We start from the raw sequence: 14,755 nt of genomic DNA, 5'->3' as shown, positions 1-14,755 counted from the left end.
TTTAGAGGTATCAAGGGATAAGCAGACGTTGTCGGTTGCCATGTTGTACATGGCCGTTGTTTTGTTTGTATTAAAGCCCACAAAACCCTGCCACAGAGCTAATTGATGAGGCAGGGTTTTCATGTGACCGTCCAGATCCTTGTAGAGCTTCTTGAAGTGCTCCCTGCTTCTGTGGGGATGGAGAAAAGCCATTTGTTCTGAGGGGGATCAGATTTGAATAGCTTTGTGCTTTTCATTCAGATCTTAACAGGGGCGTGTGCGCCTGGTTGGAAAGAAACCCTAAAAATGTGTGGTTTGATTAATGACTAATTCCAGGCTGAAAGGCAGTTGTTGGTAGTCTTTACCAGTTAATCCCTTAAAACGTGGAATCACACCCAAACAGTGGGCTGCTGGTATTGTTGTACGGTCTATAATGTGAATGAGCCGAAAGGTTTGCAATGTGATCCACGACCATGAATGCTTCTTAGCACTGTGGCATTAACCTTGCCTCATTATAGCCGGGACCAAAGCGGTCATATGACGTCATGAAAAACACAGCTTTGTCTGGGTGCTTGTCTAATTATGTAAAAAAAGATCATTTTGGAAGTAAAAGGAGACGTGTTTAGCTTCAAGCGTAATGGTTGGTTGGGGTGAAAAGAGCATTGATCGTGTGACTACAGGGTCAAAGTTCAGATCAAAGTCAGGACACAGGTGTTATGACACCTGAGGCAACAGGGCTTCTTGTGACCCACAGTTTTCAAAGCATTACATAACCTATTTAACCCTGTCACAAGACATTACAAAATTTACAAAATTCAGGCATTTCTCTGTGGATTTTTATTTTTTGTTTAAATCATCACTGGTGCAGACCCACTAACCCATCAATATTTTCTATTCCACTTTGTGTCGGTGGCTGTGCGTCGGTCTGAGTGAAATACAGAAGGAAAACTAGGTCAATACGGTACAGCTCAGGCAGAAGCAGCTCTCATTCAAATCACCTCCCCATCCACATTTTCCTAGCTTGTGCCATTGAAAAGCCTCCCCTCAAAAAACGCGGCAGCGCCTCTGCAGCCTTATGCTGTCTGCCTTCGTCCAGCTCTCCCTGGCTAGCTTGCAGTGCTAATATTTACCCCTTTTTTCCCGTAGATGTATTATGAAATGTTGCGTTGGAGCTAGCTGGGGCTTAGTAAGAAGAGTACTGTCTCTAGCTTTCGTCTCCACAGGTAGAGACACACAAAGACCCCCACCAGACTCTATTTTCCCCCTCAACGCTGAGCTCCCAAATCCAAACTGACAGCCATTCATGCCCAGAATACCTGGGCGAAAGCTGAGGGGGGGAAACACTATCTAGGTGTAGCAGGCAAATCCGCTCTTGTTCGACGGATCTCTGAAGCTCCTGCATAAGGCAACTCATCAGCACTTTTCCTCCATTCTGCACTGCATTTTTTTCTCCCTCTTTCTCTGTGTCTCTGGTATTGTGCGGAGGCTAAGGTTTTAGCGCGCTTGCCACACAAAGTTAGCGTGTGCTGCGATTTTATTTGTGTACATCTCTCAGGGCCTTCGAGTGTTGTTGTTGAATGTGGATGTTGGCACCACCGGGCTGCCTGGCAAGAATGTAGCTACTCAGCAGACCAGAGCTGGCTTCTAATGATAAATCATGCAGCGTGTTAATGCAGCAACCGGGTTGCTATAAATAGTTGCTAGGGAAGGATGACGATTGATTCAGTAAGAAAAATAAAGCATGCTCCAAACATTTTCTGCTTGTGGTCAGCTTCAACGCCTGAGTTCAAACATAGGGCCCTAAGACACACAACATTGCCCCTGGTTTGAAACACACAGCTGATCAGGTAATTGAAGCAGTGATGCAGCTAAAGGCTTTATGTCTAAGATTGTAATACAGTTAGACACATTGACGCTGTTCAGATACACCAGGTAGCTGGTTTTTTGTGTGCTTCCGGTGCTGAGAAAATGACACAATTCTGCAAGACTGGTGTCATCTACAGTAAGGTGTTGGGATTTTCAGTTAACCTGTCTCAATACAGCCAAGGCAACTGATGGAGCTGCAGAGAGAGCAGCCATGTTCTTTGTGGGGGTATAGATGCCTAGTGGGTGCTCAAGAGTGTGTGCGGTCTGCCTTTTGTGTACGTGTTTGCGTGTGCGCTCGCAGGCCTGCTGACAGTGGCACTTCAGCAGAATGTTTGCCCTTTCCTCAGTCCTTTGATGTGACCAGGTCCTGCTGTGATAATGAGCCCTGTGCCCCGCCGCAAGGTGAACATCCTGCAGTACGCCCAGGGCTCTGCCAGAGCAGCGGCCCAACCCCCACCACTCCTCCACACACACACACACACACACACACACACACACACACACACACACACACACACACTCTGCAACTACAATAGTGGAGGAGCCGACCACCACTTAGAGCTGATAAACTTCCACACAGGATAGTGTGGAAACGATGACAACCCTTCATGTGGCACAGAAACATTTCAAACCTGTAGGTATATGCTCAGTACATCCCAACCACATTAAAGCCTGACAATATGGCTGAATATGGTGATTAATATCACAATTTTTAGCAAGATATTACAATATGGAATATGCATGCAAAAATAACAAATGTTCAAATAAATATTTAAAGCACTTAAAAGAAAGTCTGTTGATTTTCAAAAAAAAATTCTCCTGTCAGTAAATCCCTTGAAAAGACCAAAACCAATAGCGAATTGATCCTACCTACAAGTATTTTCTGTGTAGCTAAAGCCTGAGCTTTTTTTCTTCCTGCCATAGACCATCCAACAACGACTTTAAAAATGAATTAATGAGCCAAAGCACAAGCTTAAATGCCAAAGCAGCAGCATAACAAACTGCACTGTAGTTTATTTTGAGTAAGTCTGCTGCCGTAAATACTCACGATAGTAGCACAGTATTCATTTGTCGCAGAAATAGTCCACAGCATATGCACTGTTTACTCCTGTTTAAAGTATTTTCTAAAAACCACAGTGCCCAGGAGTTTTAGGATTTTTTTTTAAAACATTTTTTAAACAAAGTATATATTCATGATTTTTTATTTGATTTTTTTTAAACATTTAACATCTACATCTTAACAACTTGTTCCTAGTAGGAACAAATGGGCTCGGGACCGAGAGCTACAGACAGACTTTTGTAGTATTGATTTATTGAGAGACTGTCAAGAGATTGAGAGATTGTTGCTGGTTTTGGTCTTTTTATGGGACTTGTTGACAATTACAAAAATACACAATACCAACTATATTGAACTGATATGTATTACATCAGACACCCAACACTCTCCACACATGTAAAACAACAACCTGAATTACAATTCTTTGTTACAATTTGCCTAGAAACAATCATTTGGACAACAGTAAGTTATTTTGTAAAACTTTAACACTATATTATCATAAACAAGCTCCACGATGATTTTACCAAAATTCAGTATACACAATTACTGAACTCCTGCCCAACCCTATACTGCAGCTTTTAACTTTCATGAGCTGGCTGTTATCATAGTGCTTTACTGTTTCTTCTTAACTCACTGTGGCTTAACGGGGAAGAAAAACAGCAACTGGATAATTTTTAATGTTCTGTTGCTCTTCCCTCAGTTTTTTAATAGCTCCGCGACATATAGAAATTAAGAGTTGAACACTTTAAAAAGCGGATAATGTCTTTTCATCTGGGGCAGGCATATTTCACACAAATTATCTCCTTTGCACGCTCAGAATGTCAGTATGAGAGCTAGCGTGATTGGTTTGCTTGGAGCACACGCTCTTCATGCCAACTGAAGGATGATGGGTAATCCACCTCGTCCTATTCAGTTGTGCTTGGTGGTGGTGGTGGGTAAGAAGACAGTCAGCTGTTAATAGCTCCTTTGTGTTCCTATGAAGCATGTATGTGTTAAATTCATTAAACGCGTGGTTACTGCAGCCTGATCCCTTCACCATGTACCGTGACCATATTTTAAAGAATGTCTTTCCTTGTTCCATGTTAATACAGTGGCATGTGTCGTTTATGCGTGGTTAATGTGAAGTGTTTGACGCGGGGGTGTAACGGTGGTATTTAGAGGAAAGCGCCAAAAGTTTCCTTGCAAGATAAATTTGTGCTGCAACTTAGCAACTAGAACCGTAACATTGCATATGCGGTACATGCGTGTCTTAGTTATTTAAGTAATTCACCGAACACCATTATACTTTAAGTTGTGATATCCTTTTATACCTTTTGTGTTTTTCCCTTTTTTACCAACTGGCCTCAGCCTTCATTGTCACCGCTTCTGTTCAACTTTTGGACTCTTGACTAGCACGCAGGATTTATGATTGAAATGAAAGAAGGGGGGAGAAGAGAGATTGGGATGGGGGGGGGGCTTCACAGATGTAAATGTCTCTCCAGGGTAGGCTTTTCCTGTTATTCGCAGCCTCCTCCACTCCTGTCCCTGTGGTTGGCTTTGCTTGTTCGTCTCATTACCCTGGGCGCGTGGCGCTCCTTCGCTTGCTGGCGGCCCGGCTTTCTTCTCCATTAATTGGGTTTCGTTACATTAAGCCCCCTGGCCGATGGGCCATCCTACCAACGTTCCATTTTTAGCACTCCACTCGAAGCTGGTAGGGCTCAACCCGCTCTGCGAATCGTAATTGGTTATTTATTTAAGCTTCCTCAGGTTGGTCTCCACTGGTTTTGGTGAAGGTAGGGGAGGAGGGGAGATACTGTCCCTTGTAATCTTCTGCGCAGTAAAGCTGCTATGGGAGAATGTTTGCTCACTTTTGTTGGGAAAAGGTCAAACAACTTGAACACAAACACACCTGAGAGGGAACACCTGGGCTGAGGGTGACTCTCTACACTGGGCACACCCTTACTTCATACTTCAACTTTCGGGCATTTACAGAGGCTTTCCATCTGTAATCTTGCTTTCTTTATGATCACATTGTCAGTGGAAACAGTAGCCAAAGATGGTATTTAAACAGTCAGGTGGGTGCCAGTGATTCACAGTTGTCTTTAAATGATTCCCTTAGGTGATTGGAAATATATAGCAAAGCCTTGATGATCTTGGTTGTAATCGCAAAACAATTTCTTGCCCTATCTTTTTTTTTTCTTCTTCTGTTAATATCCTGGGCATTTTTTGGTGCATCCATTTCCTCTAGAGTGCCAACGATCCTGTGAGTAGGTCAGGTTGGGTTTTGGGTTGAGAAGGGCTTCTTAGTGTAAAGATTTAGCACCATGGGAATCCATAGCCACCACTTGAGCTGCCATCTCCCCAGCTGTTTGTGAAACACCTCACATGGTTTCTACACACTAGATTGTAGCTGCAGGCGCGAAGAGTCCTCATTGCATATAAATTACAAAAGTGGGAAGTGATTATTATAAAATTCCCGCTTTCCCTTTTTTCCACTCCACTCTGCAGAAGTGGTATAATTGAGTGGAGTACAAAAGCCGTGCTGTGAGGGGAGAGAGGGAGAGAGAGATGCTAAAAAGGCAATATTGCAAGGATAGTTATTGCATATACCACATAGACACACGTACAAACACGCACACTCATGCTCAGAAACCATGGCAGGATGCTGGTGGAATCTGACAGAATACAAGCTCGGAGACACCGGCGTGCCGTCAGAAAAAAATCCTCCCTCGGTAAAAAAGAAACAAAAACGAAACGTCCCATTTCCCTTCCCCACCCCCAATTTCAGACAGCACGCCAAGTCACTGGCTTCCCGTGCTGAAACACACTGGAGTGTCTCCTCCATGGAGGGCTTCCTGCCAGCTCCAGTTCCGCACAATGAATTTCTCTTAAAACCACATCTGAGGGGTTCTTTAGAAGGGCCGGCCAAGCCTGGATATGAAATTCCAAATGGAACGTTTTCTTTTCAATCCTCGCCGCCTCTCCTCTTTCGCTCTCCCTGAAAAATATGAATAGAGAGATCCTAAGCCTATTATTTCTCCTGTACAATAAAGGAGACCTACAATATGGCCGCCCTCCATGGCAACACCGCTGCTGCTGCTGCTGCTGCTGCTGCTAATGGTTTTTAGAGTCAGGATGGGGGATGAGAGGGGGTCAAATTGTAGTGATGTGCCGTGACCCTCCTCACGGTTGTGGTCACTTGAGTGTCTCCAACTACTTCCTCCAGGAAATTGGTAAAAGGGTGTCGTGTGTGTGTAAACTTGCCAAGAGCTGCAAAGTAGGTGCAGCAAGCCAACAAGTCTCCACCTGGAAGAATTAAAATGGTGCCTCCATGACGACTGTTTCCCAATCATACTGTATGAATGTTCAGAGAGATGTAAAGATGTAAGATGCCTAAATGACAATTCATTGCACTTACGAGAATAAACCATGGTAAGTTATGGCATGCAGTTTATGTAAATGTGAAGCCAAATAGCCATAAGTTGCGTATTGGTCACAGAGGCCTGCATGTTTTTCTTTGGTGGATTTTTGCCACAATGGAGGCAGTTTATTAAGAAGTTGAGAAAAATAGGATTTGACGGCTGTAACTGTGAAAAGCACAAAAGAGGGCTTCTTTTCTATGGCGGAAGCATCTAGCTTTCTTGGGTGCTAAGGAGTCAATCATTTTTTTTTTTTTCTCAGTATCTCGTAGTTTATGTGTGTGTGTAAAAAAGAATGAGAGACTAACTTTTGTTTCCGCTTGCTTTTTCATTTTTTTCTTCTCTCTGCTACAAATTGGAGAAGACTTCTAGCTAAAATGATAATCCCTTAGGTTCTTATCTCAGTCCCACAGGATAACAAATGGGAGTAGAGAGGCGTAAAATAATATGGGCGAGAATGCTATCAGCCCCTGGTGTAGTAGGCTTGTTCCAGCCACCCGAGTCTGGGTTAGCTCTCATTTAGGGTTAGCAGCCCTTACTAATAAGCCCTCCCCCCAGTAGGATGAGGTCTGACACTCCCACACTCACAGATTATCCCATCACCTTTGACTCTTGTTGACACTCTTGTTGACTCTTGGGGTCAAAGAACCACACTCACCTGGGCTTACGTGAAAAGCCTCTGCATCATGGCTGAACTAGTTTTCAGGCAGGATTTGTCTTGTTTGCGGGCAGTGTGTTGCAATCTTAAATGCTACAATGTGGACTGTGCTAGATGACGGCGTCTGACGCTCTTATCTAGAGAGGAATTGGGAAAGAAATTGGCCCTGGGAGATGAGTTTCCCATCCCGATAAAGAATCAGATGCAGATGATGCGTCATGTGGCTGAGGATACGGAGATCTTTATCTGCACGCACGCACGCATGCATGCACGCACGCACGCACGCACGCACTCTCACACAGAGCACACATACTGCTCTTTGTGTTCCCAGAAGGGAGGGAGAGGGGGGGTCTTAAGTCGAGACCGGTGCCAGTCTGCGAGAGGTTCTCGGGAAAACGCAGACATTCCAGCCGTGTGTGTGTGTGTGTGTGTGTGTGTGTGTGTGTGTGTGTGTGTGTGTGTGTGTGTGTATGTGTGTGTTTGTGTCACCACTTAGCACTGCAGGAATGTCACCTTGGCAGACACCTCACTAGGACTACGAACTGAGATCTAATAACGAACGGTCCCTTGATTATATGGTCTCTTCAGAAATGTATGCTCCTATTAAATTTAGATGATAATCTCCAACAACATTATTAATCAGGTGACTGTTCCTGTGAGAGCATCTGATTACAATTTCATGCGATTCTTTGATTCAAAGCTTGTGGGAGCTGTTTGGTGTAAGACGTGTCTCACCCAACAGCGAACCGATGTCTCTCCGATTAGCCATATATCCTGTGGAGGTGATATTTTGACTCCAGCTCTGCTCCGGGCTCAGATTGTGAATAGTAGAGCATGGCTAAGCATTGCCATGTGTTCATTGCTGCTGAAGCATGTAAGCGCTATTGGCTGGGGGTTGGGGCCGGGGATTTTTGGGCCTGGCTCGGCCTATTTTAGTTGTCAGGAGGCAGGTCTCTCTGAGTCAGCCGGGGATGGGGGGTCTGTGGTCAGGCCACTGTTGACGTGATTACCGCTGCATTAAGTACCGCTGCAGACATCTGTCTCACTCGCGCTCTCTCTCCATAGCCAACCCCCTTCTCCTCCTCCTCCATCCCTCATCTCTCCTTCCCCCGGCTCTTGCTCTGTAATGAACTCCCCTTATTCACAAGCTAATGACTGCCTTTGATCTCCCGCCTAAGACCTCTGCTCTAACTCTACCCAGCGAATCTCGCGTTTCTCTCCCCTCTCTTTGCTCCATCGCTTGCTCGCTCCTATTTGCTCCAGCTCCATTTCTCTCTTTTGCTGTCTCAAACATGCCCATGCACCGTTTTTGACTTGTTTTTCCTCCTTCCTTCAGGGCATAGGGTTTTCGGTCCTGCTGACCTAGACTTAACAAAGTTTTGAGGTGCTAGGATCAGGCTACTAAAAAGATATGGATTTACTTTTTTTCATGACCATACTATTAAGCTTCACCCACATCTACCAGTGGGAATGGGGCCATATTGCGCATGGAATAATGCAGTTGAAGTTCATGTTCATGTCATCCCTCTTTCATAATGTAAAAATCGTCTTGTATTTTTCTCCACAGTCCAACAAAGTCCCCGTGGTGCAGCCGTCCCATGCAGTCCACCCACTCACCCCACTGATCACGTACAGTGACGAGCACTTCGCCCCAGGATCCCATTCTGGTCTTCATCCCCAGGATATCAACAACAAACAAGGTAGAGACCAAGCCAACAGATCCCAACATGACAGCCTCTACAACAACCGTGTGGCAGAAGGGTTACACTAATAGATCTTTGTGGATGATCCACGTTCCAAAATATTCTGGATGTTCTTGTCATCCTTTTGCTTTATAAAATCAAAGTAGTGACAATATTTTCAAAATGGACAACAAGTCCTTTCTTTTCATTTCTCATCTGAACTACTTTAGTAAGAAAAATGACTACTAATTAGAGATGCATGGATCCTCTTTTTGACAGTACCAAATTTCTTTTTTCAAATTCTTTATTTCAACTGGCATTCAAAAGTTATTTCATGTCACCCACAAAGAAACCGGGTTAAACAAGGTTACTACAGCTCTTGTTTATGGTGTGCAGATTTCAGTGGTGGAATGTAACTAAGTACATTTACTCAAGTACAGAATTTAAGTACAAATTTCAGGTACTTGTACTTTAGTTGAGCCTTTTCTTTTTATGACACTTTCTGCTTCTACTCCACCACATTTCAGAGGGAAATATTGTACTTTTTACTCCACTACATTAATCTGACAGCTTTAGTTACTTTACAAATTAAGATTTTTGCACACAAAACACACGCAGTTTATAAAATACAATGTTTTATTATAAATTAAACTACCCAACAATGTATTGGCCTACAAGTAGAGACAGAACGGATCAGAACTCAACAGATTTTCAGTAGTAAAAGAGTACTTTTACTACTAATACTTTACTTTTAAGTACATTTTCCTGATGATACTTACATACTTTTACTTAAGTAACATTTTCAATGCAGGACTTTTACTTGTAACAGAGTATTTTTACAGTGTGGTATTAGTACTTTTACTTAAGTAACGGGTCTGAATACTTCTTCCACCACTGTTTACGGTTGCGCTGCTACAGGTCATTTATGATCATCAGATGAAAAATTAGAGTTTAGAATTTCAGAAACAATAAAAAGTTACATATAGTTTAGCTCACGATGCATCCAGGCTGAGTTACCGTATGCAACGCTTGAAATCCAACGATGCTTCTGTAACTCATTCTCTTATTGTAAATGAATGATTTTCTGTCTGAGCAAAACATTCATGGCAACTGTATGACCTCCCGGTAACCATAAAGAAATTACCTTTTACGGCAGCAGGTGTGTTAAAAACACTACCGCTTTTGTCCAAAGTGGTCCCTAGAATCAACACAAACTGAAAGTTACAAATAGCCACTTTAAGTAAAGGATCTGAATACTTCATCCACCACTGTCACATCTAGAAATAAATTGTAATTGTATTCAAAATATTACAATAATGCTGAACGGTGCACTCAGTCTGAATTCAACTGAACCACTACCTGAGTTATATATATATTTTGACACCCCTTTGTGGCAACATTGTCAGGAATCAATAGAGACGGAAACCAAAATGTGTCAAAGCAAAGTCATCTTTTCTATCAGCTCTTAACATGAACTCATTTAAAGCAGCCTGTGGGATGGACGGCGCGCTGAGCTCTGCTGCCCTCTCCCTCTGCACTCTCTGCCTCTCAGAAACAACATCAAGCTACAGCTCTGACAGCTGCAGAGGAGCTCCTCAGCAGTTTGGACGAGCTCCTCAGCCCCGCGCAGCTTGAGATTTTGGCAACTTCTCACGAATGCGAAAAGACGTGGGCCCCGCCATAGCTACGTCCCGCACCTTTTCTCTTCTCCTGGCTTTCTTCTCCCGCGGCTGCCAGTTGAAAAGGAGGAGAGGGATCAGACAGGATGTAGGCGATGATGAAGATGATGATGAGGCTGGGAGGTTCTGAGGGACCGGCTATAAATAACAATGTAGAACTGAGCACAGCGTAGTGAGATGAAGGGAGTGAGACATATGAAGAAGCTGTGCTCCACATATGTCAGAGGAATCGTGCATCAGACACATTTTTGTTGAATATTCTTTTTCAAGGAAGCAGGAAAGAATTGTGTTGACATGGAATTGAGCACTAAACACACTGTACGAGAACAGAAATTTGTTGTCATGTAGTACAGTTTCTGAAGTGATGCTCTCCATTTTACTGTTTGTGTTGGTCTTGTCCATAGAGATCCACTAAGTTTCTAACAAACACTGAAAAGCAATAAAAGACCTCTGGTTGTTTTTTTTTTTTTAAACTATATGTGATCTTTGCACTCGCAGCTCAACAGAAATCCATGTCCAAGCGATCCAGCTGCAGAATTAGCTGCAAATGATTTCCCCAGGCATATTCATATGTGTATACCAGTCGAGCTCAGCTGAAAATCCTTTAAAACGGAATCGCTCTTATTCCTCTCTCTCTTTCCGTCTCGCTCTCTCATATCGACCATTTGCTGCTCTGCCTTCCTTAGTGGGCTCAGACTTTGATCTGCTCGTTAATTATGAAAAACAATCATGGATTTTCTCATTATGAGCTCTAATATGCACAGGGCCGCAATGCAGGATGGAAGGTCGAGCAGAGGGGGGGCTTTGAACATTTTACATTAAAACCTTATATGTATACTGTTTAAAAAAAAAAAAAAAAGATATTACATGGGAACACTAATTTGAATATATATTACTTCCAGGTGAAGCATGTTAGTGTTGCTTGTTTTGAGAGGAAATGCGAGTGTGAAGCCTTGTTGGGTGTCAACGGGAACGTGTGACTAGGGGAGTGAGTAATTAGGCACCTTAGGGGTGTGAGTGACAAGGTTAACACGCTGGGGCTCTCTCCGCCTCCCTCACCGCCTCACCCCTTGCCTCCTTCCCTTCTGCCCTCAGGAGGGCCCTCAGGAGTGTTAGGTGGTGGATTAGTTGGCAGGGGGTAGTGCTATGCGTGCTATGAATCCAGCGCTGCAACATTGGCTTTGGAGATATAAGCCCCCTGCTCGCCCTGCCTCTCTGAGGAGAGAGGCCCCTTCAGACCACTGCCTGGAGAGAGAAAGAAGAAGAGAAAAGATAGAGGCAGGGAGAAAAGGCTGGCTCCAGCAGGGATTAGAAGATGCTGCTAATCTGGAGGCATTTGGCCTTGTGTGTGTGTGTGTGTGTGTGTGTGTGTGTGTGTGTGTGTGTGTGTGTGTGTGTGTGTGTGTGTGTGTGTGTGTGTGTGTGTGTGTGTGTGTGTGTCTACATTGCACTTGTATGTGTATGAACAGTATTATTACTCTAGTATCAGATTATTACTCGCTCTGTTCTAAAATGTAAAAACAAATCGGTGTCAAGGAAACAAGGAAAAAAGGGACCCCCTCAACCTTGAAACCCAGCAGGAGCAGGCAGGCTGGAGATGGAGGAGCTTAGTATTGTAGATCCACCGGCAGTTAGTCCAAGTCAATCCCGTGTCTACAGGGAAAGCTGCAGCGTCTGCCACAAAGAGGAAGCCTCAATTAACCAGCTTAAAGATGGGAAAATATGATCCTTTCCTACCAATGATAACGTGAGGTCAAGTAGCGTCTTCCAGCCCGACAACTGCCGTGTCCTTTACTTGTAGTGAAGCAGGATGGGAAGGTGGGAAGGAGTAATAGATTTTAAAGGAAATAATCTTAACTCAAGGTCCTCCATAGTATTACGGTATACAAAAGTTCTGACTTAAATCAGAAAATGTCTCATCAAAGAATACGCGCGATGCTAACTTTTGGTACTTTTGTATATGATCGGTTGTCTTTTATATAAATATTTTTTTTAATGCTCAACCTATTTAAATGTTCTTTGCAATGTGTTTTTAATGACCTTAATAAAGACCACAAGCCTAAACGCAATGGTCTCCCAGTAAAGCCGTTCTTTACACTTCCAAAGTTGCTGTAGTTTTGTCAGAGACCTGACTTTTGGCACATTGATTCTCAGTGCTACACATTTCGATTGGTGCTTAGGATCCATACCATCCAGACATAGAAGTGAAAAATGTAACCTGAATACTTGTGTACCATTTGTTGTTTGTCTAGGAATGCCAAGGCATCACCCTGGACCAGACATGACCAACTTCTACTCCCTGTCTCCTGGAGGAGTCGGACAGATCACGCCACCACTGGGCTGGTGAGTCAGACAGACACGAGCATGCACAGTTGATTCATATAAACAAGGAGCAATTACTATCCTGTCTCTTCACATCGGATGCACAATGACACGGTGCTGGCTTTGTGTACTGAATGGAGGAATGCTGGCCTGCAGCAGCAGCAGCCTACACAGGGAGGTCTGCCTCTGGCTGTTCCTGCTGTTACTGCTGCGGCTTCAGCCACACCGCTCCTCTGTGTGCCCAGCACATGTCAAACACATCACCACATACAAGCCCCTGCATAACCATATGGCTGCTTAACCCCCATCAAAGCTTCCTGGAAGCTCTTTGCTCTCTGAGCGTCACTTCATGTTTGTGAAGTACTTTTTTGACTGCATCCTTGCCACTGCCATTCCTGCACTTTTTTTTCTTTTTCTTCTTCTTGTGCTTAACATTATCTTACCCTCGTTCTCCTTTCTAAGTATCTCTTTTTTTGTCAGCGTAATGTTTGTAAAGACAGGGCTTTAGACATACACTGAGTGAAGCCAGATGTAACGTGCAGGATAAGGGGACCGTTGAAGCTCAGTCAGTCTTCTCCTGCTTTCCTACTCCTTAACTCTGAATACCTAGGGTATATTAGCCCATTTCTTTTTTCAATTTAGGAACTTTTGCCCATTTTTCCGGCTGAGGAACCAAGTCCTACGTTTGGATTCTTGGTCATAGTTTGTACTCAATGACAAGTCCCCGGGACCGAGGAAGCGTTGTGTTTGCAGTACTAAACATTGCTGATCAGTACATTTCATGCTCCACAGGAATCTTTTGTTTCTTTAACAAACATTTTGGAAGTTGATTAAAAAAAACAAAATGGAAAAAAATGGTAAATGGAGTTACAGACATTATGGACCCACTGATGGACAGATGACAAGAAAAAATCTACTATTTATTATTTCGGAAGAGTAGTCTCAAAGAGTTGGAGACAGTGACCAGGAAAGAAAAGCATATCTGAAGATGTCCTGGTGTTTAGCAGAAATGGATATTCAAAGCAGTTCTGAAAATTAAAAACTTTTTTTTTAAATACTGAAGACCGCAATAACTTTCTCTATCAGTTCCTCTTATTTTGCCTGATCTTTACTGTTCTTGAGGTGCAGTGAGAAGGCATACACAAGCACAACTAATGGAAACCTGTAGTTCCCGACCTTATCTGTTACCATAGTTCCATGAATCATTGGACACACAATAGCAGACGGCAAAACAAGTATGTAAATTCCCATGTAGTCATATAAACCAGTGGCACCCAACCTTTTTTAAATTGTGACACCCTAATACGAACTAATATCTCCTTGTGACCCTCTACTCTAATATTGCAGGAAAGAGGTGTCTTTTTGAATATTAAGCATTTACCATCTAACGTCAACCAAATAAATATGTGTGGATGGATTTCTTTCCTTGTTTGTGTACGCTGTTGCAAGCGTGCACCTACGATCATTTGACATTTAGGGGACCCTTTCCATGCTACTGTACTTCTTCGTCCTCTCTAATTAATCAAAGCCTGCTGTCTGCTGTTATTGCAGGTTCTCACACCACATGGTGCCCGGCCCCCCAGGTCCCCACGCCACAGGGATCCCCCACCCGGCCATCGTCAACCCACAGGTCAAACACGAGCCTCCGCATGAAACAGACATCATGCACATGTGAGTCCTGCAAACACAAAATACTTTCATTAAACACTATCGCACACTTTAAAAAAAATAAATAAAAAAGAATCTCTGTTCCTCAGTTTTCTGAGATGATATACTTCCAGGTATTTGTCACTCCTCCGCTACAGTAGGCCATTGCTGAACAAACCCTCAGTCAGAGCCTTGTTCTCATTCCCTTGATGTGAGCAGATAAGCAGCGAGCTCTACTGATAACAGGCCTGTGCTTCATGTGGCCTCAGGGATCACAACACCCTTAGCCAGCAACAGATACAGGTCCTAGATTAGTGCTCGGATGAAAAGAATTCACATCCTCAGTGTGTGTAATGGTGAGTGCCCTAAGCGCCCTGAAGTCATCACTGATATTTCCATTATTCATGGCCAGCCCAGCACCAAGACTGTACTAGTATTGAAAAGGTTGTTAGAAAGTAAGTCAGGAG

General features: G+C 43.5%; 1 protein-coding gene across 7 annotated transcripts in view; it reads left to right on the top strand.

The window, feature by feature from the left end:
• Positions 1–14,755, top strand: part of lef1 (lymphoid enhancer-binding factor 1) — a 42,437-nt gene that overhangs the window by 13,656 nt on the left and 14,026 nt on the right. For 6 of the 7 annotated variants that reach the window (XM_039808679.1, XM_039808707.1, XM_039808669.1 and 3 more), the window contains exons 4-6: positions 8,526–8,658; positions 12,572–12,662; positions 14,193–14,312. In XM_039808679.1, the coding sequence (XP_039664613.1) occupies positions 8,526–8,658; positions 12,572–12,662; positions 14,193–14,312 (344 nt within the window). The remainder of the gene's footprint in view (positions 1–8,525; positions 8,659–12,571; positions 12,663–14,192; positions 14,313–14,755) is intronic. The other variant, XM_039808716.1, reaches the window with a different exon arrangement.

The sequence above is a fragment of the Perca fluviatilis genome, chromosome 1, assembly GCF_010015445.1.
Source record: "Perca fluviatilis chromosome 1, GENO_Pfluv_1.0, whole genome shotgun sequence".
Taxonomy (NCBI): Eukaryota; Metazoa; Chordata; class Actinopteri; order Perciformes; family Percidae; genus Perca; species Perca fluviatilis.
Note: the sequence above shows the minus strand (reverse complement) of the source record. Positions and strands in the feature narration are given on the sequence as shown.